A 27,835-nucleotide genomic window follows, 5' to 3' on the forward strand; every position below is an offset into this window, starting at 1 on the left:
TGAAATCTTTCTCCCTTCCTAAAGGAGTTTCACTCAGGCTTGGCATAGAATAGGCCACTAGAACTTTGCAGGAGTCCTGGCTCTTGTCTCCAATCTTGCCCATCCCCAGCCAGAGCTGTCAGATCATTACAAGCTTCAGCACCTTTCTGGGGCCTTCCTCACCTGCACAGTCCAACATCCCAGACCAGGCACCTTCATTTGTCCTGCCTTGCGCACCCTCCCACTCCCTGAGGTTCAGCAACTCTGAGCTCCTGGGGATTTTTCTGAAACCCACTCTTCCTAGCCCCCTGTTCACCCAGCTGCTACTGCCTCAACTGACCTCCACTCCTGCCTCCCATAAAGTTGACTGCAGTATAAAACTCCCTGCTCTCTTGGTGGTACCTCCCCCAGTTTTCCCACTTGAAACGAGCTCTATGACATCTCTGGTCAAACTCTCCCACCCTTCAACCAAAGCCTTTCTCCCGGTCTTGCCAGCAACTTGGGACAGCTCTTGGCTCTGGCTCTGGCTCCTTTGCTGAGAGCTTGAGGGCAGGCCCAAAAAGGGTAGACATGTGAGGGGGGGTGGGAAAGTGATGAGGAATGATGACCTACAGACCAGGTTGCCCCTGCTTCACTGACATTAATACAAAGCAGTTGGGGAGCTAGTGAACCATGGGTTCTGGGGTGGGGCTGAGAGCCTGCATTTCCAACAAGCCCAGGTGAAGCCAAGGCTGCTGGTTTGTGGGCCACCTTGCGGAGTAAGGGCTGGCCAATGGGATTGGCTCGGGAAGGGAGTCGGTTGGCAGCCCAGGTGTGGCTGGCCTTCATCCAGGGTATAAGATGGTGGGTGGCCACTGCCTAGCAGTTCCCGGGAGGGAGGGGGTGTGTAGGCGCCATGGGGCTGAGCTACTGGCTCTTCGTCTGCTTTTTGCTCTGGAGAGGCCTGGGGCTGTGCTCCCCTCAGCCCTTCTGGAAGGATTCCACCCGCCACTCCTTGCTCTCTGAACAGCCAGTGTTGGTGGAGTGTCTGGAGGCCCAGCTGGTGGTCACGGTCAGCAGAGACCTTTTCGGTACAGGGAAGCTCATCAGGCCTGCAGACCTCACCCTGGGCCCTGATAACTGTGAGCCCCTGGCCTCCATGGACACCGATGATGTGGTCAGGTTTGAAGTCGGGCTGCATGAGTGTGGCAATCACTTACAGGTGAGGCTTTGGCTCCGCAGAGGCCCTGACTTGGCTTGGGGGTGGGGGTGGGGCAGGGGAGGCACCTGGGTTGGGGAGTGTGGATGCAAAGCCAGTGGGCGGTAGGTGGGACTGGAGCAGATCTTTCACGTGTGTGTGTCTGTGTGTGTGTGTGTGTGTAGAGCAGGTGAAGCCTGAAGCTGGGCTTTGGTGGCTTTAGTGGCATGGAGGAGGGGTAGGAGTATGAATGCCTACTTCTGGTCGCTGAAATCAGGGAGTTAGGGTAGAGTCCAGAGGTGCAATCCACTTTGGGTCAGACCTGATACTCCCACTCTGACTCTTAAGGCAGCATGAGCTCCTAGAAGGAATCCAGGAGATGAAGCTCCTCGGAGGGTGTGTGATAGGAAAACCCTGCGGTTAGGCCAGCTCTTGCAGGGGATGGGGGTGGGGTGTCTCTAGAAACCTGTGGGGAAGAGAATTTTGGTCTCCCTCTCTGTTAATGACTTGAAAAGAACTAAAAAATAGCATTTGGGGGAAGGGGACCAAGGGAGCATCTTGATCAACAAGTGAAAGATCATAAAGATCTTAAACTGGGGCCCTGGAGCGAGTTCCAGTGCAGTAGGAGGAGCTTCATGTGGGAGGCAGCACAGGAAGAGTTGAGTGCACAGGGTTGGGGGTGGTGGAGAGATACTCAGCTACAGGGAGGGACTTTCCAGCAAGGCTGGGCTGGGCACAGATCCTAAGAGGCCCACATCTCTGGACTGACTTCCAATCACCCCCAAAAGAACCTATCTGTAACAGGGTGATCCCCAGGAAAGGGGGAGGTTCTAGGTTTCCTGCCCCACCCAAAAGGAGGGTGGAGCTGAGCAGGGAGGAGAAGCTGCAGAGGAGACTGAGGAAGGAAGCAGCATGGAGAGCCAGAAGGAGACCTGCAGGAGGAACATGGAGCCGGGAGACACATGAAGAAACTGCGCTTGCCTTTTGGTCATGGACTGGGTGACACAGATGTGGGTGAGAGACCCGTGGGGCGGTGACAATCGATTTTGATTTTGCTCATTTCCTTCCAGACTTGTCTGGTTGTTTCTGATCCTTTTCTGTGGGTCCCCACTGAAAGATGCTTTAGACTTGTAATAGGCTTTGGGGCCTTGTTCTGGGCCAATCCTGCTTGGGTGGACTTTTATCCACGAGAGGACAGGTAACTTTGGGTGCTTGATTTAGAAACTATATTTTTTGCCTTTCCTGTATTGTTTCCTAATTGTGTTAAAGTTCTTTTTCACTAAAGTCTCATATGTTTCGTGTTGATGCGGTGGATAGCAGAAACTATTTAGAGCAGGCAGGTTTGTGGGGCCTGGGGTGTCCCTCTCCCTACCCTGTAACAGATTCTCCCCTCTCTCAGGACCCCCACCTTGCCTGAACTTGTTACAGGGCAGGGAGAGGGGCACCCCAGAGCCCCCAAACCTGCCTGCTCTCAATAGGTTTCTGCCATCTGCCACATCAAGGCAAAACATACTCTAGTGCATACAAGCTTTAATACAATTAGTGTGCAACAAAGGGAAGAATATAGTTTACAAATCAAACACCAGAAGTGGGTAAGTGTCCAGCCAAACTGGGTTGCCCCAAAGCAGGGCCACTGAGGCCCCAAAACCTGGCACAAGTCTAAGGCACCTCTTGGTGGGAACCCATAGGAAAGGGGCAGAAGGCGCCCAGCGCATCTGGGACAGAGGAGCAAAATCAAGATAAAAGCTGCCATTGTGAACCTCCCAAGTTCTCTCATCCACATCTGCTTCACCCAGTCCAGGACCAAGAAGCAAGTGCAGCTTCTTCATATGTCTGCTCCATGTGCCTCCTCCAGGTCTCCTTCTGGCTCTCCATCCTGCTTCCTCCTAGTCTCTCTCCAACTTCTCCCTGCTCAGCTCCACCCTTCCTTGGGGAAGGGCAGGGAAACTGGAACCCCCCCCCCCTTTCCTGGGAACCACCCTCTTACAAACCCATCTGGCTGGCCTGGACTCGGTAGCTTGGCTGGGTGGACAGGACAGGCCCCGGAGCCCTCCAACAGAACTCTGGTCTTAAGTGTGGTTCCCAGGTTCCCCTTTAAGACTTCTGGCCCTTGTTTCCCTGAGGAGAGGGAGGCCAGAGCTGAAGGGGTGATTTAAGAGAATTAGTAACTCCCAACTCTGAGAACGAGAATCACCTGGGGAGTGTCCAAAGGTCCTCAGGCCCTTACCCCATGCTAAGTCAGAATCAAAGTAGAAGCTGGGTGTCTTTAAGATTCCCAGGTGACTCCCCTCTCCAGGCGCAGGTTTTGCATTCAGGGCCTGTGTTCTAGGCATTTGTTGGGCTGGCCTCTCTGCACCCTTGTGTGGGTCAGGCCCACCTGGGCAGGTGACTCCAGGAGAGCTAACCCTCCCCTTCTCTTGCAGTTGACTCATGATATGCTGGTGTACAAAACCTTCCTGCTTCACGACCCCCACCCTTGGGGAAACCTGTCCATCTTGAGGACTAACCATGTGACGGTCCCCATCGAGTGCCACTACCCCAGGTCAGCACAGGACAGGGCGTGCCCCTGGCGCAGAGGTCCCAGCAGCCTCCTGGCAGCATGGCTGAGAGAAGGCTTATAGCCCCTGTTCTCAGGCTGTAGTCGCTATTCTCAGGCCCCAGAGCAGTGGGGGACTGAGCCTGTCTGAGTTTCTGAAGTGCAGCAGGGACACAGTCCCCCGCCCACCCCACCCATCCCCCCCCCCACCTGAGAGGGTGGGATGGGACAGCCCAGGTCCCCTTGGAATTCAGTGCAGGGGTGGGTTGCGGCCTCTGACCTGGGCCATCACCACCTGTTCCTCTCCTACCACTTCTCCCCGGATGCACGGGATGAGGAAACCCCTCCAGTGCCCAGCCTAATATTATGCCTTTGACCATGAGTGTTGAGATGTGGGGAGAGGGTCACCATGACCTATAAGGAAGATGTGGGCCCTCTGCTGGGCTGAATGCACAGTGCACAGGCCTTAGAGGAGGGTTGTGGGAGGTGCTGATATCAGTGAGGGCACCAGTGATGAGCTCTGTGCCTGGGGACAGTGGGGGTGGGGAGTTCCCAACAAGACCCTGGGTCTGGGCAGTGGGTGGGGCTGAGACAGTCTGGGCTGGGCCAGGTGCACATCCTAAAGGAAGGGGATGGATCACTAATAAGGGTTGAAGCCCCATGGAGGAGAGGGAGGCTGGACGGGGAGAGCAAAACTGGGGGCTAGTCAATAAGGGGAGGGGACGGTGAAGGTATTCAGGTTCACACCTGGTGGGTACCCCTCCCTGAAGACCACGCAAAATGGTTGAAGACAGCAACAGAAGGTCATCGGGAAGCTGGTACAGACAGGTGGAAACTGGTGAGACCAGGAGGGAGGTGGGAAGGAGTGAGGTCTGAGTAGAGCAGGGCCCTCTTGAGGGAGCTAGGAGAACTGCTGGAGCTCTGCGTTGGAAGGGGCAGGAGCTGACTCCTCAGTCTCTCAGAATGTGGGGTGGCCTGCCCTAGGCTCACTGCTCTCACCTACCTCCTGACATCTGAGGCTTCTGAGAAGATGCAGCCCCTGAAGTAACCTTTCTTCCATGAGGACTGGTGGCATCAGTGGGGCCAATGCCTAGAGAGCCGATGGTTCCAAAATTTCTAGTCCCAATACAGGCTGCACAGTGGCCTCTCAAGAGCCAGAGGCCAGTCTGTGTTTATACTGAAGGACTTCCTTCCCTTCAATGAACACTCCTCTCAAGGATCTCGAGGGGCGCTGAGCAGGGGTGGGTCTCAGACCCTAAACCTCTAGGATTAACCTTGCTGAGGAGCAGTTGTGGCCTAGAAACCAGACTTGGGGCCTTCATGGCATTGTGGCTGCTAGGGAGGGCCCACTCACAGGGATGGAGTTCTGGAGGGTTGAGGGGCAGGCTCAGATTTCAGGTGTCGGTTCAGTTGTCTTGAACTAGATGCCTTGCTGGACCACGGCTGCAGGCTTGGCAATAAGGTAGAAGTGAGACCTTCCCCAATAATGCAGGGCCAGATGGGCCAGGACAGGTGTGAGCAGCTGCTGTTCTTCCAGGCAGGGCAATGTGAGCAGCCATGCCATCCTGCCCACCTGGGTGCCCTTTAGCACCACCATAACCTCAGTGGAGAAGCTGACCTTCTTTCTGTACCTGATGGAAGGTAAGCAAGGAGGGTTGTCAGGGGTGGGGGGCAGGGGTGGGCGGGAGTTGTCAGGGCCATGGCTTCTCAACCGACTGTCTTTCAGAGGACTGGAAGACAGAGAGGAAGTCCCCTACCTTCCAGCTAGGAGATACAGCCCACCTCCAGGCCTACGTCCGCACCGGCAGCCACGTGCCACTGCGATTGTTTGTGGACCACTGCATGGCTACGCCCACGCCAGATCAGAACAGTGCTCCTTCTCACACCATTGTGGACTCCCATGGGTGAGGGCTGGGCTGCCTTTCTAGGGAACCCTCATAGCATCATCTCCAGTAGTTTCCTCTGCCTTTAATTCCATTTTTTTAAAAGATTTATTTATTCAAGCACTGGGTACAGTTAGAAGCATGGGAGGGTGAGATAATTCACCAGAGCCAGAGCAGAGCAGGCAGACTGACGAAGTACACTGCTGAGGGGAGCAGCATGCGCAGCAGGAGAGGTCTGCTCACCATGTGGGACACTTGCCCGGCAGCTGGGGATCGAACTGGCGCTGCAGAGGCTGTGGGCAGCTTCGCAGCCCAGCGCTCAACCACTGCGCCACTTGGGAGGCCCTTTAATGTCACTCTTTATTCATTCTCTCTAAAGTTGTCTTGTGGATGGTCTCTCTGATGCTTCTTCGGCTTTCAAAGCCCCCAGGCCTGGGCCAGCGACTCTGCAGTTCACAGTGGACATGTTCTACTTTGCTAATGACTCCAGAAACACGGTAATAGCTTTTTTAAAAGCCTGAAATAAGACTGACCTCTGTCAGGCTGATGGGGCTACCTTCCCTGTCACTCACTAGTACCGTGGGATCTTAGGCCCCAGTTAGCTTCTTCCTAGTTCATTCTTCTGAGGCTAAGGTCGACAGCAGTTTCCTTTCCTGGAATAGGAAGGACACAGAAGGACCCCGAAGTCCTCCTCTGGTGGGGCAGATAGAAGATAGGTGGCCAGCAGTGCATCTGGGCCTATTTAAGTTTCCAGAATGGTTTCCCTGCTGGTGCACTTGGCCACTAGATGGTGATCAAGATTTGTGGCTCTGCAGAGGGCTTCAGCTGGAAGGTGGTAGAACTTCATGCAGATTTGGCGGGGAGGTGGCATCCTAGCTGGAAGGAGAGCTCTGACCTGCAGATGCCCTCTGCCAGAAGACCAGGGTCAACTTTGTAAAGTCTCCCCTACCCCTGATGGCAGGAGGGGATATTGGCCTTTTGGGGCTTGATCCTTTTCTTGTCTGAGGTTCTGATATGATGGGCCTCGGGTCAAACATACTAAGTGATAGGCTAAGTCTGAGAAGGGCTGAGGGGATAAAGATAGTGGGTTCCAATCCAGGTTCTGATTTGCTGCTGCTTGCTCGGAAGTTTTGGGTGAGTTAACCTTTGGACCACTATTGCCCCATTGCCAAAATCGAGTTTTCCTGCCCCTTCATCTTATGCAAGGGTCATATTAGAACTGGCTTTCTAAAGTCACTGCCACGGGCTAGAACTAGCTTTTGTAATTGTTTTTAATTCCAGATATACATCACCTGCCACCTGAAGGTCACGCCGATTGACCAAGTCCCGGACCAACTAAACAAAGCCTGTTCCTTCAGCAAATCCTCAGAGAGGTGAGGAGACCAGGTTTGATAGCCCACCCTTTCCCCCAGTGCAAATTGTCCCTCTAAGCCTTTGTCTTTCCCTGCAGTTGGTACCCAGTAGAGGGCACCCCTGAGATCTGTCACTGCTGTGACACAGGGGACTGTGGCTTTTCAAGCCACCCCAGTCTGGCAAGCTCAGCGAAACAGTGGCGTGAGACCCGCAACCGCAGGCACGGTAGGTCTTGGGCAGCCACCAGGTTATTGCACCTCCACTGCTCACCCCTACCCCTCCCCCCCATTACTTCAGAAAGACATTCCTCTCCCTTATCCCCCATTTAAGGCTGCTTGCCCCTAGAGGAATGTACTTTTGGGTTTTTCTCACATAGAAATCTTAAAGCCCCTCCAATTTAGCACCTCCAATTTAGCACCAAGATTCTTCCAGCAAGTGTCATGGCTACTCTGTCATCTGAGGTTCTACTGACACATAATTGGGGACATAGGGAGAAGAAAGCAGCTGTTAGGACAAAGCCGCCTCGTTCAGCCTCTAAGGCAGAGCAAAGCGCCTGGCCTGCTTCCCAGTTAGGGACAACTTTTATCTTGCTGACTCCTTATATCTTGTTGCCTTTCAGTGTCAGAAGAAGCAGATGTCACTGTGGGGCCCCTGATTTTCCTGGGAAAAGCTGAGGACCATGGTGTGGAGGAGTCGACTTCCCATACCGCTGCGGTACTAGGCTTTGGCCTGGTCACGGTGGCAGCCTTGACCCTGGCTACCCTTGCCTTGGGTTTTGCCCGGAGACATCAAGCTGCTTCCCATCCTGTGGCATGTTCTGTGTGTGCTTCCCAATAAAAGAAGAAAGTGATCTCGGGGTGGTTACTACAGTGACTACAGGTGGGGTGACCTGGGAAGGGGCAGACTGTCAAAAGGGGCCATGCGTTCGAATCACACAATTTGAGTGTGGCCACACCTCTTGGTGTGAGACTGTCTACTCGGTGGAGAGGCCAGACACCACTGTGGGCAGCATGTCCGTCCTGCCAGGCTGGTCCTCTGGGGACTAGGACACTGTGCCCTTCAAGGAAGATAAAAGCTGTTGAGGCTGAATGTAAGGTGGGCCCTGTCAGGCTAGCAAAGAGTCTTGTGCGTCTGGTCCCAGGGATCCGATTCTGGAAACAGGGAGGAAAGGAACTGAGTCCTTTGCTGGAAGCAGTCGACTAGGGGCCAGAGGTGGCTGGGGTCTGGGCAATGATCACCTTGGGCCTGAGGCTGCTGTAGTGGACGGGGAGGAGGTGGCAGTGAGCTTACTGTGGTTAGGTGACTGGTTCTGAGGTGCTTGTCTGGAGAGCTGGGATTGGCTTTGGGATTATCCTCACTGAGGGGAGCAGCCTCTTAGCTCCCCTACTTCACATTTTTCCCACATCGGTTGCCTTTTCCATCCACCCTGGCCACAGTTCCTGGGGGTAACCAGGGGAATGAGGCCCGGGGGAGGTGGCCATGTTTCATCTGAGAGATGTGAAGCCCCTCACAGCAGGCTGGCCCTCAGCTGGTTCCATCTCACCTGCAACTTGACTCCTGTCCTAATGAACTTTCCCTTCTCTGTAAAATCCCAACTTCTCTATTTCCCTTTTGTGATCCCGAGGGTCCTCATGGGCAAAATGGGGCTGGTAACTTACAAGCAGAGTTATTAGGCATAAATTGATCAGAACCAAAAGGCATTTTAATGTTGCATCTGAAATGGCTTCATGGAGTCTGGCTGAGGGAAGGGGCTCACACGTGTTGGTGGGGACATGGAGGCAGGTGTTTAAAATACATTCAGAGCAAGGCTTTGTGATTCTGGGTCTGAAGTATGGAGAGGCCCTTGATCTAGGTCCTCACTTTTTCAAGGGTGGTCTTCGAATACAGCTGGTGTCACCTGGGCCCCAGCCTAGGTTAACAATTGGATTTAAAATCAGGTGTGTGTTAAGGTGCACTGGGCAGGAGATTTGCATCAAGAAAGAATCGTGCTTCTCAAGCAAATTATGGTGAGCTGTGAAAAGAAGTAAAAGACTAGGAGGAGAAAGCTTCCTGGAAGAAGTCCTCAAAGAACAGCCTGCAACATGGGAGAGGTGGGTGCCGTGAAGGAGAGAATGGGGTCAACCTGTACTCTGGGGAACTGAAAGGGGGGTGGGCAGAGAGGCATAGGGCATAGTGACGTGCAAGTACTGACTGCCACACAAGAGTGGACCTTCCTGCCAGCAAGATGACCTGAACAGCTGCAAGCACGGTCGGTCATGAGGCAGGGGAAAGCCAGCCAGGCTCCTTTACCCTCTGACCTGGCAGATCACCTCATATGTAAGAGGAAATGTGAGGATGCAATCGGGAGGGCGAGTTGAGACAGCACTTGGTGGGGTCCTGGTTCATGCAGCAGCACTGTCTCACACCCCATCCACTCCACACGGGACGAGACCTGCTTCCACCACCCCATTTCAAAGGGCATGTCCTTGCCTTCAGGGTCATTGTGCAGGCTCATGTGGTACTTAGGATCCTGCATGCGTTCAGTTGGAGCTGCCCTGTTAACTCAGGTACTCCCAGGACACCCTGGAGTACTGTCCCTGCTACCAATACCCATCTGTCACTTGCCCTTATGTTCTTGGATGTTGCAATATCCTGGGAACTCATCTTTCATTCAACTTCTGCTGTCCTCAGCAGAAAGAGGAAGTGGCTGTGTCTGATGTGGGGAGGAAGTGTGACAAGGATGTGACCCTGAATGTCAGTCTGAGTTTCAGATGGGCCTCTGCTCAGTATAACCTGGCCCCCTGGGGAGGGCAGGAAAGACAGCCTCCAGCAGTAATGTCAAAGGGCCTGGCCTTGATTTGAGGTGGAGCTTGAGTGGGAGAGGAAGAGGAAGGGCAGGCGGCTAAGGGCTGTCTCAACTTCCACTGCTTGCTGTGGTCTCCCTCCCTAGTGTCCGGAGCAGTTTTCTATTCTGTCCTTGAAACTCTTGGTGAATCAACACTTCGTAAGTTTTAAAATTTTGTGCTTCCTGGTAGCCAGGGGGAAAGGTAGATGAGTTACGTTAAAAGGACAATTTTGACAAGTAAACCATGATGATCTAAATACAAGATGTCAAAGATCTTGTTTCAACTCAAGGAAAGCTAAGATGGAAAAGCGCTGGTTAAAAGGAGAATGCAAAGATTAAATTTCTACAAAGGTAATCAGGAATGCAGAAATGAATTTGCTGATACAAAAACGACTGCTTCCATGGAGCAGAAATCAATTGCATCTCTATGGACAAGAGTTATTTATATTACATTACTATCAGTTTTCTACAATTTATAGGATTGTAGAATTCCTTAGTAAGGCTAGGAAAAGCTTATGGAATCAAATAATCTGGACCAGCGCTTGAGAGCATGCACTTATCTTTTTGCCTACTTAAAAGTCTTTCACAATGTTTCCTGACAAGTGTTAGATTTATCAGCTATTTTATGCAAGAGATTCTAAGCAGCTCCAAGAAACAGGCAAGTTTGCAGGGGAGGGTAGGCGCCCCCAGGGACCGCATTTCCAGCCCTTAGACTAGGAAGGCTGACTTGTCAGTCAACACACAAGGAATCCCTTGCTTTTGAGCAACTCTGGATCCCAAACCAGGCTGCAGGAGTATTCATTTACAATGAGAACAATAACAGTGTGTGGGGGTGGGGGATGTACAGGTTAACTGTGACTAGTGTTAAGACAAATTTCTCTGATGAATTAACTGCAAGTAGTTAACTCAGACTTGCAGCAAGGGAAGTAGCAAGGAGGTGAAGCCAGTTCAAAACACATTCCAAGGGGGCAGGACTTAAGTAAGACAATGCTTTTAGGGAGGACAGCATCCTCAGGGCTGCAAAGCATATCATTTTTTGTTGGTTGTGTGGGTCACACCTGGGTACTGAACAACTATATGACCCGGAAATGCCAGGTGCTGTCTATTAATCAGAAATAATGAGTGAGGCAGCTGTGGCTTCTCAGCAGACAATTTCTCCAGAGTGTCAGGTGGAGGCCAATTAGCTAGGGCACTAAGCAACAAAATTCTGCTTTTGCAAGCAAAACAGGAGAAAGCGCTCCTGCCCCTTAGCGGTGACCCGGGCCTGGTATGATGCCTTTTCTCGGGTTTGGTTGATCTTTTCCTGCTCCCAGGCAAGCAGGGGGCTGGTTCCAGGATTGGAATCTTCCAAGACAGTAAGCCCTGACTCCGGAGTGCAGTTGCAGGACTTTTTAAAAAAATCTAAATTACTTTGACCACTCCCCTCCCTGTGAACATATGTAAACACTTCTGGGGACCCCAGCCATGGTCTGGTTGACAAACAACAAGCCATCTCACAGGCTCCATCTTGTATACAGAAATCTGTCTAAAGGTGTCAGTCTTCAGATAAGGATTGAACTATGGGAATCTAGCCTTTGCATCTTGCAAGGCATTATTCAGATGACGTTGAATTATTCCTCTAGCGTCAGCATATTTTTTAAAAAAAACTTAATTGACATAACACTGGTGTACAACACTGTACATGATTTAGGGGAGTAGGTTCACACCTCCTAGGATATAGGTCACCACCCCTCCCCCACCACCAAAACACCCAGTCTTTTTCTGTAGACTGCTGGGCCTGCTCCTCAGCATATGCCTAGATAAGGACAATTTAGAACCAGAGCCCCACTGATCAAGAATAATTACATTCTTAATGTCAATGACTCACTATTCCTAGTTATATAAACTATATTCAAATTTATGCTTATTCAGAACAGCCCTCGTGGAGTAAGATCAGTTTGGATTGCTTCCCGGGCACAAACCCTCACATTGATTATCTTATAAACTTTTTTTTTTTAAGAGTTTTTATTTATTTTTTATTTTATTTTTTAGATTTATTTTAATTTATTTATACAAGCACTGGGTACAGTCAGAAGCGCGGGAGGGTGAGAGAATCACCAGAGCCAGAGCGGGGAGCAGAGCAGGCAGAAGGACCGAAGTACACTGCTGAGGGGAGCAGCGGGCAGCAGGAGAGGTCTGCGTGCCATGTGGGACCCTCCTCCGGTGGCCGGGGGAGCAGCCTGGGATTGAACCGGCGCTGCAGAGGCTGCGGGCAGCTTCGCAACCCAGCACTCAACCGCTGCGCCACCAGGGAGGCCCTTATAAACTCTTTGCCTAACTATACTTGAGGTTTTATTTCAGTTAACAAGCCACAGTCTTGGGCTGTATTATTCATTCTCAGGTGCTTAGGAACTATTAAAAGTGGTGGACAGATGGGTGGCACTAACTCCAGATATGCAAAAATAAATAAAAAAAAATTTTTTTTAAAAAGCTTCCCTTGTGGGCAGACAATTTAGGCTGTTTCAGTTCCCACTCCCCCCTGGCCTGTGTGCCTTTGTGAGATGCAAAGCTAACCTGCCCTATTGTCTATACGTGGGGTGGGGGCATGCGCACATTTTTCTAATAGAAAACAAAAGCATGAGTACATAATAAATTAAAAAAAAAAACCCTCAGTTGATCCCCTTCCTTCTTGGGCCTGCTCAGATTTCCTCCCTGAAACTCGGTGCCTTGAGGCCCATGGGTGCATTTTTTCAACACAAAACAAATGCAGGTTCAGCTCTGCCCTCTGCTCTGGAAGTTCCTTTTTTTACTAAACAATAGATCTCGGCCTCCACCTCCATCAGCACCTATGAGGCTTCCTCATTCTTTATACCCAGTGTTTCAGGGTTATTTAATCAGTCCCATTCTGCAGGGTGGAGAGTTGGGTTGTTTCTGGTCCTTTCCTGAGAGCAGTTTAGAAGTGGCCAATCCTGTTTGCCTCATTTGCAGGTCCCCCAGGGGCATCCTGCTGCAGCCTCAGAGCCCAGCACACTCACACTCTACGTCTAAAAATGAAGTCCTTGCCCCCACATTTCCCTTTTGCTGCTGCCCTATTTTCCCTCTTTTCACGACCAGAACTCTATTTTTCCTAAATAAAAATAGTCATTCTTTTCAGGCTATAAAAATGGAAGCTATTCAATGGGACACATTCAATGACAAGGGAAAAGTACAAAGAAGGTGAAATCACCTGCTATCCCACCCGTGGAGTCTCTTTGATGGCTAGTGTCCTTCCGGGGCACCCAGTGCCCTGGGCAACCTTATATAAGTGGCATCATTCCACATAGGTGGGTTTGCCCGCTACTGCTCCTCCTTACTCCCTGTCCCCAATGTATGGAACACATAGGTTGTTCTTGGAAGGGTTGTCTACTCCTGGACACCATTCCTAATTTCATAACCATAGACATCTGCCCCAGCCCCTAGCTTTTCATGAAATAGCCAACATGAAATAGCCTCTCCGTAGCTCATTGAAAGTTAGAGAACTTTGTTGAAGTCAGTTAAAGGACTGAAAAAGTGAGGGGGCCGAGAATGGGGAGGCAGGGGTCCTGGGTTCCGGTTGAGGCTGCTCTCTCAGGGGAAGCCTCTGAAGAGTGTCACCACTAAGCACCTCCATCATGGGACACTTACTTGCCATTGTACTTAACCCCATGTCCCTGAGTCCAGCCTTCCAGCCCCCTGCTCCCTCCTTCCTCCTCCTCCTCGACTTCCATGTCTTATCTGTTTTTCAAAAGTCCAAGTTTCTGGACGCTGGACTTATGGCATCTTCTGTGGTGTTCCCAAGTGATTTTATTGCCTGTGACCCCAAAACTCCTATCTCTAGCCCAGATATCTGGGCTATTCTTTCCTCATCTCATACTCACCATGTTGCTGAAGCCCCTTTCTAGCATTTTCTACCTCATGGAGGGCACATCTGCGTGCCTGGTCTTCTAGGCCAGGCCCTGCTTCCTGTCCCTGTTGAGCTTCTCTACTCTGACTTTCCCCCTTACTCCACAGTGGTCCCCAACCCTGCTGGCCCCAGCAAGTCTTCATCAGAGCTTCAGCTTCTCCAGTTCTCTGGGTTTAGAGGCACCCCCCTCTCCACAGCCTAGCTTCCAGAACATTTCCAGCCAGCCTCCACTGCTGTTCTGTTTGAGTCTCCAGGTGTAGGGGTGTGTGCAGGAGTGAGTATGTGTGTGTATATGTTGAACAATACCTATCATTCCAGAGTTTCACTGAGGAGAAAGGAAGCACTTGAGAAAGTATCTTTTGAATGTTGAAAGATTTTTCTAATGTTTCATCCATTTTATCTGTAACTTCTCCCCATGAGGCCAGTTATGTGGGGTGCTCAAGTTCAAAGTTAGCCACTACCTGGGTTTAAGATCAGCTCTGCCAGTTTTTACCTGTGTGGCCTTAGCCAATATTGCCTATGTTCTGTGCCTTAGGGTCCTCATCTTTAAAATTGGAGTATAAATAGCCCTGACCTCAAAAGGCACCATGTGAGGTATGTCAGGTGCATGGCACATCCTAGCTGCTTCAGAAAGTTTATACTTGGTGATGGCTGAGAAAATTGAGCCTGAGAGGGGAGGGGAAATGTTCCCATCCTGATCAGCAACCCTGCAGGTGTCTTGTACAAGTCACAGGTAGAATGTTACCCTCCATTTTTCTGGTTCTGGGTTTAACTGGGAGAATCTGACTTTGGGGCCTCCCCAGACTCAAAACCCATATTTTCTAAGTCAGCTCCCCAGTTGTAAGAGTCTTGACTTAGGGTACCAGAGCCTGGCTGAGAACAGGTATTCACTATCCTCCTTCACTAACTCAGGGCGGGTTACTCCCTCCCTCCTGGCTTTCTTCTATGAAATGAAATGTTTGAAGTAAATGGTGGGGTGATTCTCTTCTTTCACCCCCATAAGTTTCTGAAACATCCTCAAATCCCTGATAAAGTATAAGCAGCATTAGATTGTTTAAGGAAACTTAACCAGACTCGAAGATCAGAGGACTCTCAGGCCCCTGTAGCCACATGGAAAGTTATGCATGTGTATAGTACATGAGTATGGACTCTCAGATCTGAGCATTTTTCTGGGCATAGCTTTGCTTAACTGTGTATAGGAGATCTTTGATCCCCAAAGATTAGTCTTTAGCCTGGTTCATCACCTTTGATCTGGACTATAGCAATAGCCATTGAACTCTATTCAATTCTTTTCCCCTTTGATTGATACTCCACACACCACATGAGGTAAATCTTTAAAGTGCAATGCTGGTCCCATTGTTACTCTACTTAAGTCCTTCATTGGCTCCAGTTGCCTAAATTCCTTGCATGGCATTTAAAGTCCAACATAGCTTACCCAACTTTCTCCTCATAAGCATCTCCTGCCACGCCCAAATCCATTTTCAACGCTCTCACCCCTTCGATGTACTCCTTACCCTGGCCACAGGGAACATTTCACTGCTTCCTGAATATGTCAGGCATTTTCACATCTCTTTTCCTTTTCAAAGACTTCCCTGTACTCCAACTAGGTATCACGCAGGTATCACTTCCTAACCTCTTCAAAACCAGACACAACCCTCTGTGCTTCTACTTCTTTATCACATCTATCACCCTACACTGTGAGTTTAAGTGTGTCTCATCAACTAGATACAAGCTCTCCCAGGAGGCAAATTCAGCACTACTTTCCAGCACATGGACTGGCACCATGTGTTTATAGGTAAAAACACTTCAAGTGACTGAGTAAATTAATGAAAGAGTAAGTTAATGACGGAACAGGCCAAGGAAGACGAGCTATACCTGAACAGGTGCTCGGTCCCGCCCCCTGCTGCCCCACCTCACCCTCCCGCTCGGTCCGAACTACATTTCCCACAAGGCCCCGCGTCCTGGGCACGCGCAGCGGAGCGTTCGGAAGCTGCGACGCCGAGTTTCACTCTAGCTGCCTCCTCCTCAGAGTCGGAGCCACAGCCGAAGCTGTGCCTAGGCCGAGCCGGAGCTGCAGCCCGAGCTTGGCGGTGCCTCAGGCTGCCCCCTCGCTCTCCTCAGCCTCGGTGAGAGGGGTGGGCACACCACCTGCTCTTCGCTAGGACTTGGGTCCCGACGGCGCGGGGGGCCACCGAGGGGGCAGCCGAGCTGGGACCGGAAGGGGGCGGGCGTGGGAGTGAGGGAGGGCAGGGCCGGGCCGGAGAGGAGTCCCGGGGTGAAGTGTGAGGGGGGTGTGTGTGCGGTGCTTGTGTGTGTGTGTGTGTGTGTGTGTGTGTGTGTGTTGGGGGGGGGGATTGGGAACACTAGCGTCCGGACTGTAGGTCCCAAGGCTAGAGTTGGGGGAGACTGGGAGGCGCTGGGAACTTCCAGAACTGAGCGCTGGGTGCGAGGGTGCGAGCCCTAGTCTAACTGGGGGAGGGGCACAGACCCTGGCAGTTTGGGCCGGTCGGAAAGCGTGTGCCCCTTCCCACAGGACCTGAAGGAGGCGGTGGTGATATTGCCACCGGGCTACCCAGTTAGGGTGTGGGTTCAGCTGGATCTGTCTCCAGGTGAGGGGCTCATTGGAGCTTAGGGCTGTACTTTGGAGGAGTTTGCCTGTTAACTCCGCTTCCCCACTTCTGAAGTAGGGTCCGCCTTCCAGGAAGCTCCTGTTTCCTGGGGCCTTGGGTCACATTTGGGGGGGTACATGATGTGTGCTGAATAACGTTGAGAAGACTTCCTTTTTCTGTAGCTATCTGTTCATCCTGTCTTTCTCAGCGAGCCACTGCCCTCCACCCTAGTTCGACTTCCCTAAGAGCCAACCTCGTGGAAATAGGGTGTGTACAGACATTGGGCCATTAAGAAACTCAAACTGTTTATTTCTGCGTGCCATTCTAGCTCCTCTAGAGTTCTAGAAGAGGGACTTTCTGGTAGCCAAAGTCAGGCTTTACTTAAATCATCAGGTAATTAGGCCTCTTATTCATTTGCTGTGTGACCTTGGCTAGACTGTTACCCTCTCTGGTGAGTTGATTTTCTAGATACCTACACTGCAGCCTGCTTCTGAAGTCCTTTTAGGCCTTTCTGTGAAAGGGCTCAAGTTTTTTTCTAATCATCCCCTTGATTATTGAGTGGGCCGAGGGAGACTACTGTACCTTATGCTCTGCCCAGGCTGTTGGAAAATAAATCTGGTGGTTTCCAGTCCCCAGCCACAGCACACAACCCCAACATCTGTGCATTCATTTTCACTAACTGCTGTTTTCTCAATTTAAAACCTGATCATCTTCTTCCTTGTTGGCAAAGGTGCCTTGGAATTTGTGTTGCTGAGTCAGCAAGCCTTTCAGATTTGCCCAGTTTATGTTGTTTGCATTTTCTATCAAGATGGGAACTCAAACAAGTCATTCCTCCTAAGGATCTGGTGTCTCCATCAAGAAGGGACAGTTTGTGCCAACTCTCCAGAGAAGAGGTGAGCGCTGCTGTAGGGACTTTACATTGAGGTCTTCACAATCTAGCTTGTAGTAGAAAAGGTGGGGACTGGGGAGGGTGGAATTGAGGTCTCCTGGATGAAAATGAGCCTTGGGAGTTAATTGTTGATTGCCAACTGTCTCAAATTCAAGTGGCCTCTTGCCAACAGCTTCTTTTGTTTAATTAGTCTTTGAGTATGCTTTCCACATGGTTCCCACTTGATTTGTGGGATGAAGGACACAAGTCATGATTTCTGCATTTGAAGTGCACTTTTTACTTCTTTTATTGTATGAACCTTTATTGGGTGCCTCCTTCCTATCAAACCTCATGCTCAGTGTGGGGGTACCATGATACACAGCAAGAATTCTGTCTTCTGGGAGCCCATTCTTTAGTGGAATAGACAAAGCATAGACAGTGGCAAGGTGTTGTCAGTGTGATATGTGTTGAGGAGTGGGGAATCATAGGGCTGAGCCCCTCCCTCCAACTCCTCCCAGAAGGTATAGGGTAGACGGTCAGGAAGACTTGCAGAAAGTGATAGATGAGTTGTGAAGGAGGAGAAGTAGAAAGTACAGGGAGTAGCTGGTAAAGGAGTCAGCATATGCAAAGTTGTGAAGCTTCATGCTGTGTCTGGACCACTGTAAGTATCTCAACATGGCTGGAGCTATTAATGTGTGGGGTGAGATAGAGGAGGCTGACAAGGTAGGCAGAAGACTGTGTGTGGAGGGTTTTGTGGACAATGCCAAGGCTTGAGGAACAGCAGGATTTTAGCAGAATTCCCTTAGGGCCATTTTAAATTAGTACACTAGCTGGAAAGTGTAGAATACACCACACCAGGTTCTAATAGGGGAGATAGACATGAGATTCTGCCCACATTCTCAGTGAAAGGATAAAATGGACATAAGGAACTGTAAAGGACGGACAGAATGCTGTGGACTTTAAGTTTTCTTTCAATGGGGCACATCAGAGCTTCATGGAGATTTAAATTGGGTCTTGCAGGTATGGGTAAGGTGAGAGTGGGTGGTCAGAGCTGAGGCTTGGAAGTGGGGAAACTGGATGGATATGGAGGTAGCAGGTCATTGAAGGGAAGTGCACTGGCAAATACTGCTGATAGGGAGAGACAGGGAGCAGGTTGTGATGAACTTCAATTGTCAGTGGGAGGAATTTGAACTTATTTTTATTTTGCATATCCAGGGGAGCTGTAGAAGAGATGGGATAGAGCTATACTTCAGAAAGCCCAGACTGATCTCTGAGGTGAACCAGGAGTGACAAGAGCTGGAGAAGCCAGTTAAGAGATTACATACCAAGATGAGAGGCATAAAGGTCCCATTGAGATGCTGGCAGTGGGGCTGAGGAGGGAGGAGCGCAAACCCTGGCAGCTGTTAGGGCAAATGTTGAGGAAGAGCAAGAATCCCAGGAGCCAGTGTATCCAGGAGGAAAGGGAAAATTAGGAAAGAAGGTGAGTTTGACTTCTCACATATGGCAGGTATCTAGGAGTTGGTTCCAACAGGACTGAGACTATGGGCTAGAGGGAAAAATCCCTCATTCATTTCACACATGCCTATAGAAATTGTGTGCTGAGCACTTGTGCTTGGCACTTTGGTTACAAAGATGAATGAAACACCTGTTGTGTGCTCGTTTTAATTTTTGCCCCAACTGAACAGAGAGCTAGATTAATACACATACTTGTTCATATCTGACCTGCTTTTTTGTATTTTCTAAGTTATTTTTAATGAATGTAGTAAGCGCCTAAGTTCCAGCCATGAAAACCAAAGCTAATGCCTTGAAACAAAAGGATACATCTCATCCTTTCACCTTCCTTTCCCCTTCCCATTCTGAGATAACCACTGTCCTGTTGCTTTTGTTTTTATGTAGTTTTCCTCTGCCTGTATGTTTCTAAGGAAATTGTTACATTACTAAGAATTAGCCATATTATTACATGTCAACTGGTTTATTTGATGACTGAATAACATTCCATGGTGTGAACATACCACTGTGTGTGTCTGATCTTCCATTGATGGGCACTTATTGTTGCCAGGATTTTGCTTTTGTGAAGATACTACTCTGAACATTTCCAGACCTTTCTTTCTGTGGTACATGTGTAGAGTTTCTTAGGTATGAACTTGGGGATGGTATTTTTGGTATTTTGCTGGCTTCACAGGTAAATAAGTGTTCAACTTCCACAGACATTAGCAAACTAGTTTCTGAAGTGTTTTTTTTGCCACTTTGTACTCCTCTAGCAGAGTGCATAGAACTTCCACTTGCTCCACATTCTTGTCAACACTTGCGACAGACTTTTTTATTTCTGCCAGTCTACTAGGTGTGAAATGAGATCTTTGGGATCTTGATTTCTATGCTCCTGAGCCCCAATGTTGAAAATCTCTTCCTAAGTTTATTGGCATTTGTGTTTCCTATGAAATATTTGTTCACGTCTTTTGTTAAATTTCTGTGAGGTTCTTGGTGCTCTTTTTCTATTTAGTTGATTTGTAGAGAGTTCTTTAATGTTTTCGATTTTATCAAGAAAGTCCTCTAATGTTTGGGCTCTGTAAACAGACTTTGGTTTTATTATACATGTGTATCCCGGGGCACATTGTTTGTCTTTTTGCATATTGTACATGTTGTGAATGTATAATGTATTCTCCCAGATTGTAGTTTTATCTTTCTACCTTTTTTTTATTCATATAAGAATGGGGGTACAGGCCAGAGGTGCGGGAGGTGAGAGGATTCACCAGAGACAGAGTGGGGAGCAGAACAGGCAGATCTACTGAAATGCACTGCTGAGGGGAGCAGCGGGCTAGACCAGAGAGGTCTGCTGCACCATGTGGGTCAGTTTCCTGGCCAGGGATCAAACTCATGCTGCAGTGGCTGCCAATAGCTTCATAGTGCTGAGATGTAACCCCTTACACCACCAGGGAGCCCTATCTTTCTACTTTAAGACCTCTTTGTTGAACAATCTTTCTTAATCTTAACATAGTGAAATGTGTTTTTCATTCAAGTCAGTGTTTTATCTCTTGTTTAAATAAAATCTGACCGTAATCCTTGCCTTGAAGGATCTTTGCATAGTGAAAGTAACAGGTTGATAATTGCACTCAGTATCACATGGACACTGATTGTTCAGAGTTACTGCTTCTCCAACTACATACCAGAAGTGGGTGTAGGAAAAATTTCATAGGGTAGGGCCTCCCCAGTGGCTCAGGGGTTAAAGTCTATGCACTATCAAGCTGTCACAGCCACTGTAACATGAGTTTGATCCCCGAGCCCTGGCCAGGGAACTGACCCACATGGTGCAGCAGACCTCGCCTATCTAGCCCACTGCTCCCCTCAGCAGTGTATCTCAGTAGATTCGCCTGTTCTGCTCCCTACTCTGTCTCTGGTGAATCCTCTCACTCCCTGCACCTCTGGCCTCCACCCCAGTTCTTGTATGCATAAATTAAAAAAAAAAATCTTAAAAAAAATTCATAGGGCATAGTTTCTTAAGCTGGGACTTAAGAGATGAGCAAGTGGATAGGTGGGATGGACACATTCACTGGGTGGTGAGGATCATGAAACAGCTTGGCCAATTCTGCCCCCATCTGCACCCACTGAGTTCCTGGTAACTGGAGCAGAGAGCTTGAGGGGCTCTGGAAAGGCATTTGAAGAAAGATTTAGATGAATCATGGCCTCTTGAAGATTTGGGAACAAGTAAATGGCTCCAGAGAAGTGTGGGGATGGAAAAGAGGGCAGCCAGGGCTTGACTTCCTGATAGGGAGAATAGTATCAATGTCAGGTGTGACTCTGGGAAGCTTTGGGATTTTGGTGGGGTGACCCTGAGAGCATACTAGCTGCTGTGCTGTTGGATGTTATAATTCAACCTCAGGTACTGGGCAGAGAATGGTATGTCTGAGGAGTGCAGGGCATGGCGTTGGGGTAGCTAGTTAGAGGCATAATCACTCTCCCACTTTTTGATGAGAAATTGGGTTCAGAGAAGTATTTCTCATTCTAGGACAGTGGGAGCACAGTAATAGGTGTTGGGAAGGCAGTAGGGCAGCAGTGGGCAAACCAGGGCCTGAAGACCAAATCTAGCCCACTGCCTGTTTTTAATAAAGTTTCATTGAATCATATCCATTGTGGTTAGTTATACATTGTTTGTGGCTGTTTTCTAGCTAAAGCAGGAGTGTTGCATAGTTGAAATAGACAGCCTCTCTTTTGCAAAGCTTAAAATATGTACTTTCTGGCCCTTTATAAGAAAGTGCTCACCCTACCATGGGAGTCAAGGTAACTCTGCCAGCCCCCCACGGTTGTTGCTGGGTGGATAATGAATCTAGGTCAGATCTGAAAATGTTGCCAACTTTTCTGGTTTTTGAGAAACTGGAAATATGGATTTTTTTTTTTGAAGTAGCATTGGTTTACAACACTGTATATGACTCAGCGATACAGGATCACACCTCTTCAGGTGTATATTATGGAAATGCAGATTTTTAAAAAATGGTGACTATCCCAATGTTATTTTTTTATTTTATTTTTTATTTTTTTTAAAGATTTATTTATTTATGCATACAAGAACTGGGATACAGGCCAGAAGTGCGATGAGGGGGAGTGAGAGGATTCACTAGAGACAGAATGGGGAACAGAACAGGCAGACTGCTGAGGAGAGAGCAGGCGAGACAGGAGAGGTCTGCTGTGCCATGTGGGTAGCTCCCTGGCCAGCAGGGGATCAAACTCATGCTGCAGTGGTTGCGGATAGCTTCACAGTGCTGTGCTTAACCCCTTGTGCCACCAGGGAGACCCAAATACCCAATTTTAAAATGGAAGCTTAGTTTTTAAAAAAGCTTAAAAACTGAAGGCCAGTCAAAACACTTCTGGCTGTCCGATTTGTCCAGCATTAGTTTGACTTTTTGTCTTTGGACTCTGGAAACAGATTTGAGTTTATATCTCTGCATTCTTGAGCACATTGCTTGTCATCTTTTGCCTCACTTTTCTCATTCATAAAATAGAGATAACACCTGCCTCTCACAATTGTGCAGACTAAACAAGAACACCTGTAAGGTGCCTGCACAGTGCCTGCAGCATCGTGAGCTCTTGGTAGCCATTGCTGCTATTAATTGCTACTGCACCTGCCACTGTTTTCTGTTCACCCCCAATTTGGCTTCAGGGTTGGTCTGCCCTGTGTACCTGCAAGTGGTCAGGTTGCTCCTGGTGAATAATGAGCAGCAAGTTCTTGGTGCTGGCAGAGGACACTCCCCACAAAGGAAGCAAGGGTTACTCAGGCCTGCACCATTGTCACCTTGTGGTTTTCTGAGCACTGCTTGGACGGTTATGCTCTGACCAGCCCCTGGAAGACTCGGTGGGCAGCAGCCTGAAGAGAAGTTGTCACTTCCCTTCCAGCAGCCCAGTGTGCAAGGGACAAGTATGTTAGTTCCTTCCATTTCTTAGGGACCTAGTGCAGTCTGGGTGGCACTGGCTTGAACCTTCTCTTTTCAGGACAAGTGCTTGGGCTTGCAGAGCTCATAGTTTAAGTTCCTAGTTGGTGTGTTTTACATATTTTCTTGGAACCTGAGGATAGGGAATGTGTCTCTTGTCAGAGGAGTGCTGGGGTACTTTGACAAGGCCTCCTATGAGTGAAACCACTGGGATAATAGCAGCCATTGAAAGTATTAATGGTAAGTGGCGGTGGTTTGCTTTTTATTTATATGATCTTTTAAAAGTGTGGGGCATTTCAAAGAGATTTTTTTCCCTGCTAACAACAGTAATACTGTCTCACATTAGAAACTGGAAAGTTCACAGATATAAGCAAGCTGAACAAAAGTTCTGTAGTTTTTCCACTGAAAGGCAGCGTTGTTAGCATTTGTGGTATCTTACTGTGTTTTCTCCATGTTCCTCATTTAGTTAAAATAGTGTTGTGGTGACTATCTCTGTTGAAGTTTTCCTGCAATCTTCTTAAGTTAGAATCTTAATTATTGGGACAAAGGCAGTGAACTTTCTGCAAATCTCTTGATACATATTACCAAATACTTATCTGGAAAAGATTCATCCTTCCCAGCAGTATGAAGTTGCAGTGTACTCTTTGCCAGCACTGGGTGTTGAGATTAAGTTGTTTTTTACTTTTGGTAGTCAAAAAATGGTATTCCGTTGTTTTTAATATATATTAAATTTTTTTTCTAGTAAAGTAGAGCATTTCTTTGAAGTGTTTGTGCACAGGATTCAACTTTCCCAGGGTTTGGGGAAGGCTTCTGGACAGTGGCCAGGGTGGCTGGCTGTACTGTAAGAAGTCTTTGAAGGTCATGCTTACCATGTCAGCTGGTGGGGCGTGGAGTTTCTGGCCCATGCTTCTTGGAAAGCACCCGAAAGAGAGACTAGAAAATAGGACTTGAGGTCTCATTGATCTCCCATCCATGCTCCTTGGAACTCTTTTGCTAGGCAAGAGTCTCACGAACTCTCTAGAAATAGGAATGGAGACTACCTTTATTTAAAAAAGAGCACCCCATGTTTTTGTGGTGCTCAAAAGAGCACCACATTTTATACATTGATGGGCATTATAGGATCACATCTGGAAAGGTTTTGCTGTTCACAGAATACTAGAAAACCTGTACAGCTACCTCAGCAGGTGGGCCCAGAAAAGTTGGGAGGCAACTATCCCAAGGTCACTGAGCTTGTGGGAGACTAAGTGAAACCATCAAGCCTGTGTCAGAGCCTAGGGGAGGGGCCTAATGGGTGGTCTTCATCGCCACCAGTGCCAGAGGAAGGGCAGCTCTGCAGTGCTGTGGGCTAACTCAGGTTAAGGCCAAGACCCATCCCAATTTTGGTGGGCTTTAGAGGGATGGGCTTCTCACGTGCTGGCAAGTTGACGGTCTGAACACCTGTTAAAAACACTGTGGCTTCTTCCCAGAGGCTACAGCTCTACTGGGATCCATTTGTATGGCTCACCCACCCAGAGGCTCATAATTAGGCAGGAGGCTTTTCACTCAGATTCCTGTGCCAGCTCAGATCTTGTTGTAGAGCTTTTCTAAATCCTCTGGGAGAAGAAAGACTCTTGGACACATGTAACTTGTTTCTTTTGTGTGAAAACACCTCTGGTTGAATGACAGGGCACACTGTGCCTCTCAACTGGCAGTTTTAAAAAAGCCAAACACTGTAGCTGTGTACGGGACTTTGCAACTAAATCTGACCAGAAAATGCAAAGGAAGGCAGAAGGGTGTTTTTTCTTTTTGTGGTCAAAGCTGTTGATATTAAAAAAAAAAAAAAAAAAAAGAAAAGAAACCTACCATTCTGATCATCATTGTGACCAATGTATAGCATTTACCAATACAGAAAGGTGAAGGCAAAATAGCCCATGGTTTCGTCACTCCAGTGAACATTTTATTTTAGAGTTGTTCTTTAAAGCCTTTAAAAAATTAGGTTATATGAGGTAGGAAAAACAGACTTGATGGTTTCACAGACTGGCTGCCTGACCTAAGGCAAATTTTTTTTTAAATTATATATTTGTTTATTTCAATTCAAATTTTCACAGATTGAAAGACTGCATGTTGTTAAAGTCAACTTTTGTAGGCAGTTCACAGCAAAGATTTCTCATGAAAAAAAAATGACAGTAATCACTCAGATTGCAGACAAAAATGAGGGACACTTCACGAATTTGCATGTCATCTTTGTGCAGGTGCCCTGCTTCCCTATATAGTTCCAATTTTAGGATATATACTGTCAAAGCACACACCTGGGGCAAATAGTTAATTTCTTTTGACTTCAGTTCCCTCATCTGTAACATGGGTGGATAAACACTATATTTAAGGCCAGTCAAGCGGTGAGAAAACTGAATGACAGGGCCTCCCAGGTGGCGCAGCGGTTGAGCGCTGGGTTGCGAAGCTGCCCGCAGCCTCTGTGGCGCTGGTTCGATCCCCGGCTGCTCCCCGGCCACCGGGGGAGGGTCCCACATGGCGCGCAGACCTCTCCTCCTGCCCGCTGCTCCCCTCAGCAGTGTACTTCGGTCCTTCTGCCTGCTCTGCTCCCCGCTCTGACTCTGGTGAATTCTCTCACCTTCCCGCGCTTCTGACTGTACCCAGTGCATGTATAAACAAAACAAACAAACAAACAAAATGGATAAATAAATAAAAAAACATGCCTCTATTAAAAAAAAAAAAAATGAATGACAACACTAGAATACCTGGCACGTAGTAGGTACTCAGTGCATGGCACACTCACCTGCCTAAGAGTATGGTTTGTGCAGTTATATATCCTGTATTTTTAACTTATCACAAGCATTGTCTTGGAGTCCTTAAGCTCTTTACATTCCATCTTTAGAATGTACTATAATTTATTTAAGAATTCTCTGATAAGATGTTTAGGTTGCCTCCATAGTGAAGTTTTTTTCATGAACAATTATAATAGTAATAATTTCCATAATTAAGAACACCCTAAATAGCTTCTCATTAGGAACTGAAATAAATTAGGTTTTTGAGCTGTAGTTTCTTGAAGGCTTAGGTTGTTGCAGAGAATGAGTGCCTTGAGAGGCTGCTGGCTGTGCATAATTGCTGTGGTCAAGCAAACACCCACTGGGCATTTCTAGGCTTTTCCTTAAATGTGCCCCGAGCCCCCAGAGCAGAAGGTTCTCTCTTTTGTCCTCTGGTGTTTCAGACCCTCTAGGATTTTAAGACACTCTAGGATATTCAGACCCCCTGGAAATCTCTCTTGGATTTGAAGAGCTGTAGACTCAGATCTGGGTCAGCGTAAGCTCTGCCCTCAGGGGGTTCCTGTTCTAGTGGGGAGACAGGCACTGAAACCAATAAATGCAGTCATGTTCAGAGAGTGGAATATGTGATGAAGCCACACTTGAGAGTGGAGTCGGCACTTTCTGGTGTGGGTCAGAGGACTCGGGAGAGGGAGTGCTGCGACTGAGTCTGGAAAAATGGTCAGGTTTGCTTAGGACCTTTTGTGTAGAGGGGACTGGAGCCTGGACACCTGCACAGGTGGGATGGATGGCTAGGAGGTGAGAAATAGAGCTAGAATTTGATGTGACTGGACATAACTACTGAAGGCAGAGTCCCTCCTTTGAGTGGGACATGGTGGTCTTGGAGGGCCATGACTTCCTCATCTCTGGGTCTCCAGCACCCCAGTGGGGCCTAATAGGCCCATCGTTTATGGGGGCTAAAGATTTTCATGAAAAGCTTTAGTTGAATTTTTTTTTTTTTTTTTTCAAGATTTATTTATTTATTTATACAAGCACTGGGTACAGTCAGAAGTGCGGGAGGGTGAGAGAATTCACCAGAGCCAGAGCGGGGAGCAGAGCAGGCAGAAGGACCAAAGCACACTGCTGAGGGGAGTAGCGGGCGGCAGGAGAGGTCTGCGCACCATGTGGGACCCTTGCCGGCAGTCGAGGATCAAACCGGTGCTGCAGAGGCTGCGGGCAGCTTTGCAGCCCAGCGCTCAACCGCTGTGCTGAGGCCCTAGTTGAATTTCTTTTTATATTTTTTAAGATTTATTTATTTATGCATACAAGAACTGGGGTGTAGGCCAGAGGTACAGGGTGGGGGCGCCAGTGAAAGGATTCATGAGAGACAGAGTGGGGAGCAGAATGGGCAGATCTACTGAAATACACTGCTGATGGGCGCAGTGGGCAAGAATGGAGAGGTCTGTTGCACCATGTGGGTAAGCTCCCTGGTAGGCCAGGGATTGAACTTTTGCTGCAGTGCCTGGCGATAGCTTGATAGCCTTGTGTCTTTAACCCCTGCGCCACCACGGAGGCCCCTAGCTGAATTTCTTGACTCTATGTCTGAGGTTGTTTGGCAGAATTCTGTGAGTTGGTTCATCTGGGGCTGTGTGGACTTGCTGGAATATCCCCATGTGCTGATATATGGGAGACTTGGCTGCCTGAGAGATGAGTGATGCCTGCCAGGAGGGGCCAGAAGGGAAGTCCCAGTTCAAAAGTAGTTGGCTCTGAAACCAGTCCTGTGATTTGTACCTGGATGTAGTTACAGAGACTTCTAATTGCAGGCTCTGAGCTAAGCCAACCAGCCTTCCCAAGGGCATCTTCGGTCTAATCCTCCGGGGTGGGATATGTGCTTTTGTTGCAGCAGTTGACGCTCTTCAGCGGGAGCAGTGGCAGGTGTTCAGAGTTATTGCAGGCCTGACTCATCCCCTAAGTTCTTATGCTGTGTAGTTCAGTGCTGCCCTGGGCCACCATGCCTCACCATACTTGGGTGGGTAGGTGTGGGGTTGAGGGGGCAGGGAGAGGAAGGGCAGCCAAGATTTGCTCATTATCTGCTGTGTGCCTGGTGCCATGCTGGGTGCTTTAGACATGCCTGTCCGTCTTAAAACCATGAAAAGCACTTAGGATAGAAGTGGTATCTCCATTTCTAAATGAAAAGAAGATGGTCAGAGAGGACACCTTCATCAGGATGATACAGTGAATAAGAGTCGAGTAAGTAAGCAGCATGTTGGCACCTGAGCCCTTGTCTTTTCCTTTTCTGTGCTACTCCAGATCTCCCTTTCTTTTGGGGTAGATGGCCTCGGCCTTCTCATTAAAATCTTGATGGTGTAGTACACTCTAAGGTACAACAGCAAAAGTCCAGGGCCCCAGCTTTATTAGTAGCTATTTAAATAAGTTGATGTGACTGCCTAGGCCTTGGTTTCCTCATCTGCAAAATTGGAATAAAATTTGATGTGTTTACTTCAGTGGGTGGTGGGAATCAGAGCAGATGGTCTGATGAGGAGCCCT

General features: G+C 48.6%; 2 protein-coding genes and 1 pseudogene across 7 annotated transcripts in view; 2 read left to right on the forward strand and 1 right to left on the reverse strand.

Moving 5' to 3' along the window:
* Positions 1-864: 864 nt before the first annotated feature.
* Positions 865-8,041, forward strand: ZP3 (zona pellucida glycoprotein 3). The gene is made up of 8 exons (XM_037504510.1): positions 865-1,180; positions 3,580-3,698; positions 5,230-5,333; positions 5,419-5,596; positions 5,955-6,072; positions 6,857-6,948; positions 7,026-7,153; positions 7,548-8,041. The coding sequence occupies exons 1-8, from the start codon at positions 875-877 to the stop codon at positions 7,763-7,765; spliced, it is 1,263 nt and encodes a 420-aa protein (XP_037360407.1). The 5' UTR covers positions 865-874; the 3' UTR covers positions 7,766-8,041.
* Positions 8,042-15,648: 7,607 nt separating this feature from the next.
* DTX2 (deltex E3 ubiquitin ligase 2) overlaps positions 15,649-27,835 on the forward strand; it is a 36,479-nt gene continuing 24,292 nt past the window's right edge. For 2 of the 6 annotated variants that reach the window (XM_037506868.2, XM_037506874.2), the window contains exons 1-2: positions 15,649-15,779; positions 16,993-17,155. The gene's annotated coding sequence lies outside the window, so the exon portion shown is untranslated. Of the gene's footprint in view, positions 15,780-16,992; positions 17,156-18,345; positions 18,611-27,413; positions 27,539-27,835 lie in introns of all 6 variants that reach the window. The other 4 variants (XM_037506870.2, XM_037506871.2, XM_037506869.2 and 1 more) reach the window with 4 other exon arrangements.
* LOC119242410 (U6 spliceosomal RNA) lies at positions 24,737-24,834 on the reverse strand (annotated as a pseudogene).

This window comes from Talpa occidentalis, unplaced genomic scaffold, assembly GCF_014898055.3.
Source record: "Talpa occidentalis isolate TD23 unplaced genomic scaffold, MPIMG_talOcc4v2.1 talOcc4.12, whole genome shotgun sequence".
In the NCBI taxonomy this organism is placed as follows: domain Eukaryota; kingdom Metazoa; phylum Chordata; class Mammalia; order Eulipotyphla; family Talpidae; genus Talpa; species Talpa occidentalis.

Coding starts and splice junctions, on each gene's coding strand:
- ZP3 (XM_037504510.1), top strand. CDS start 875: ATGGGGCTGAGCTACTGGCTCTTCGTCTGCTTTTTGCTCTGGAGAGGC. Junction 5,334..5,418: donor CTTTCTGTACCTGATGGAAG/GTAAGCAAGGAG, acceptor ACTGTCTTTCAG/AGGACTGGAAGACAGAGAGG. Junction 5,597..5,954: donor ACCATTGTGGACTCCCATGG/GTGAGGGCTGGG, acceptor TTCTCTCTAAAG/TTGTCTTGTGGATGGTCTCT.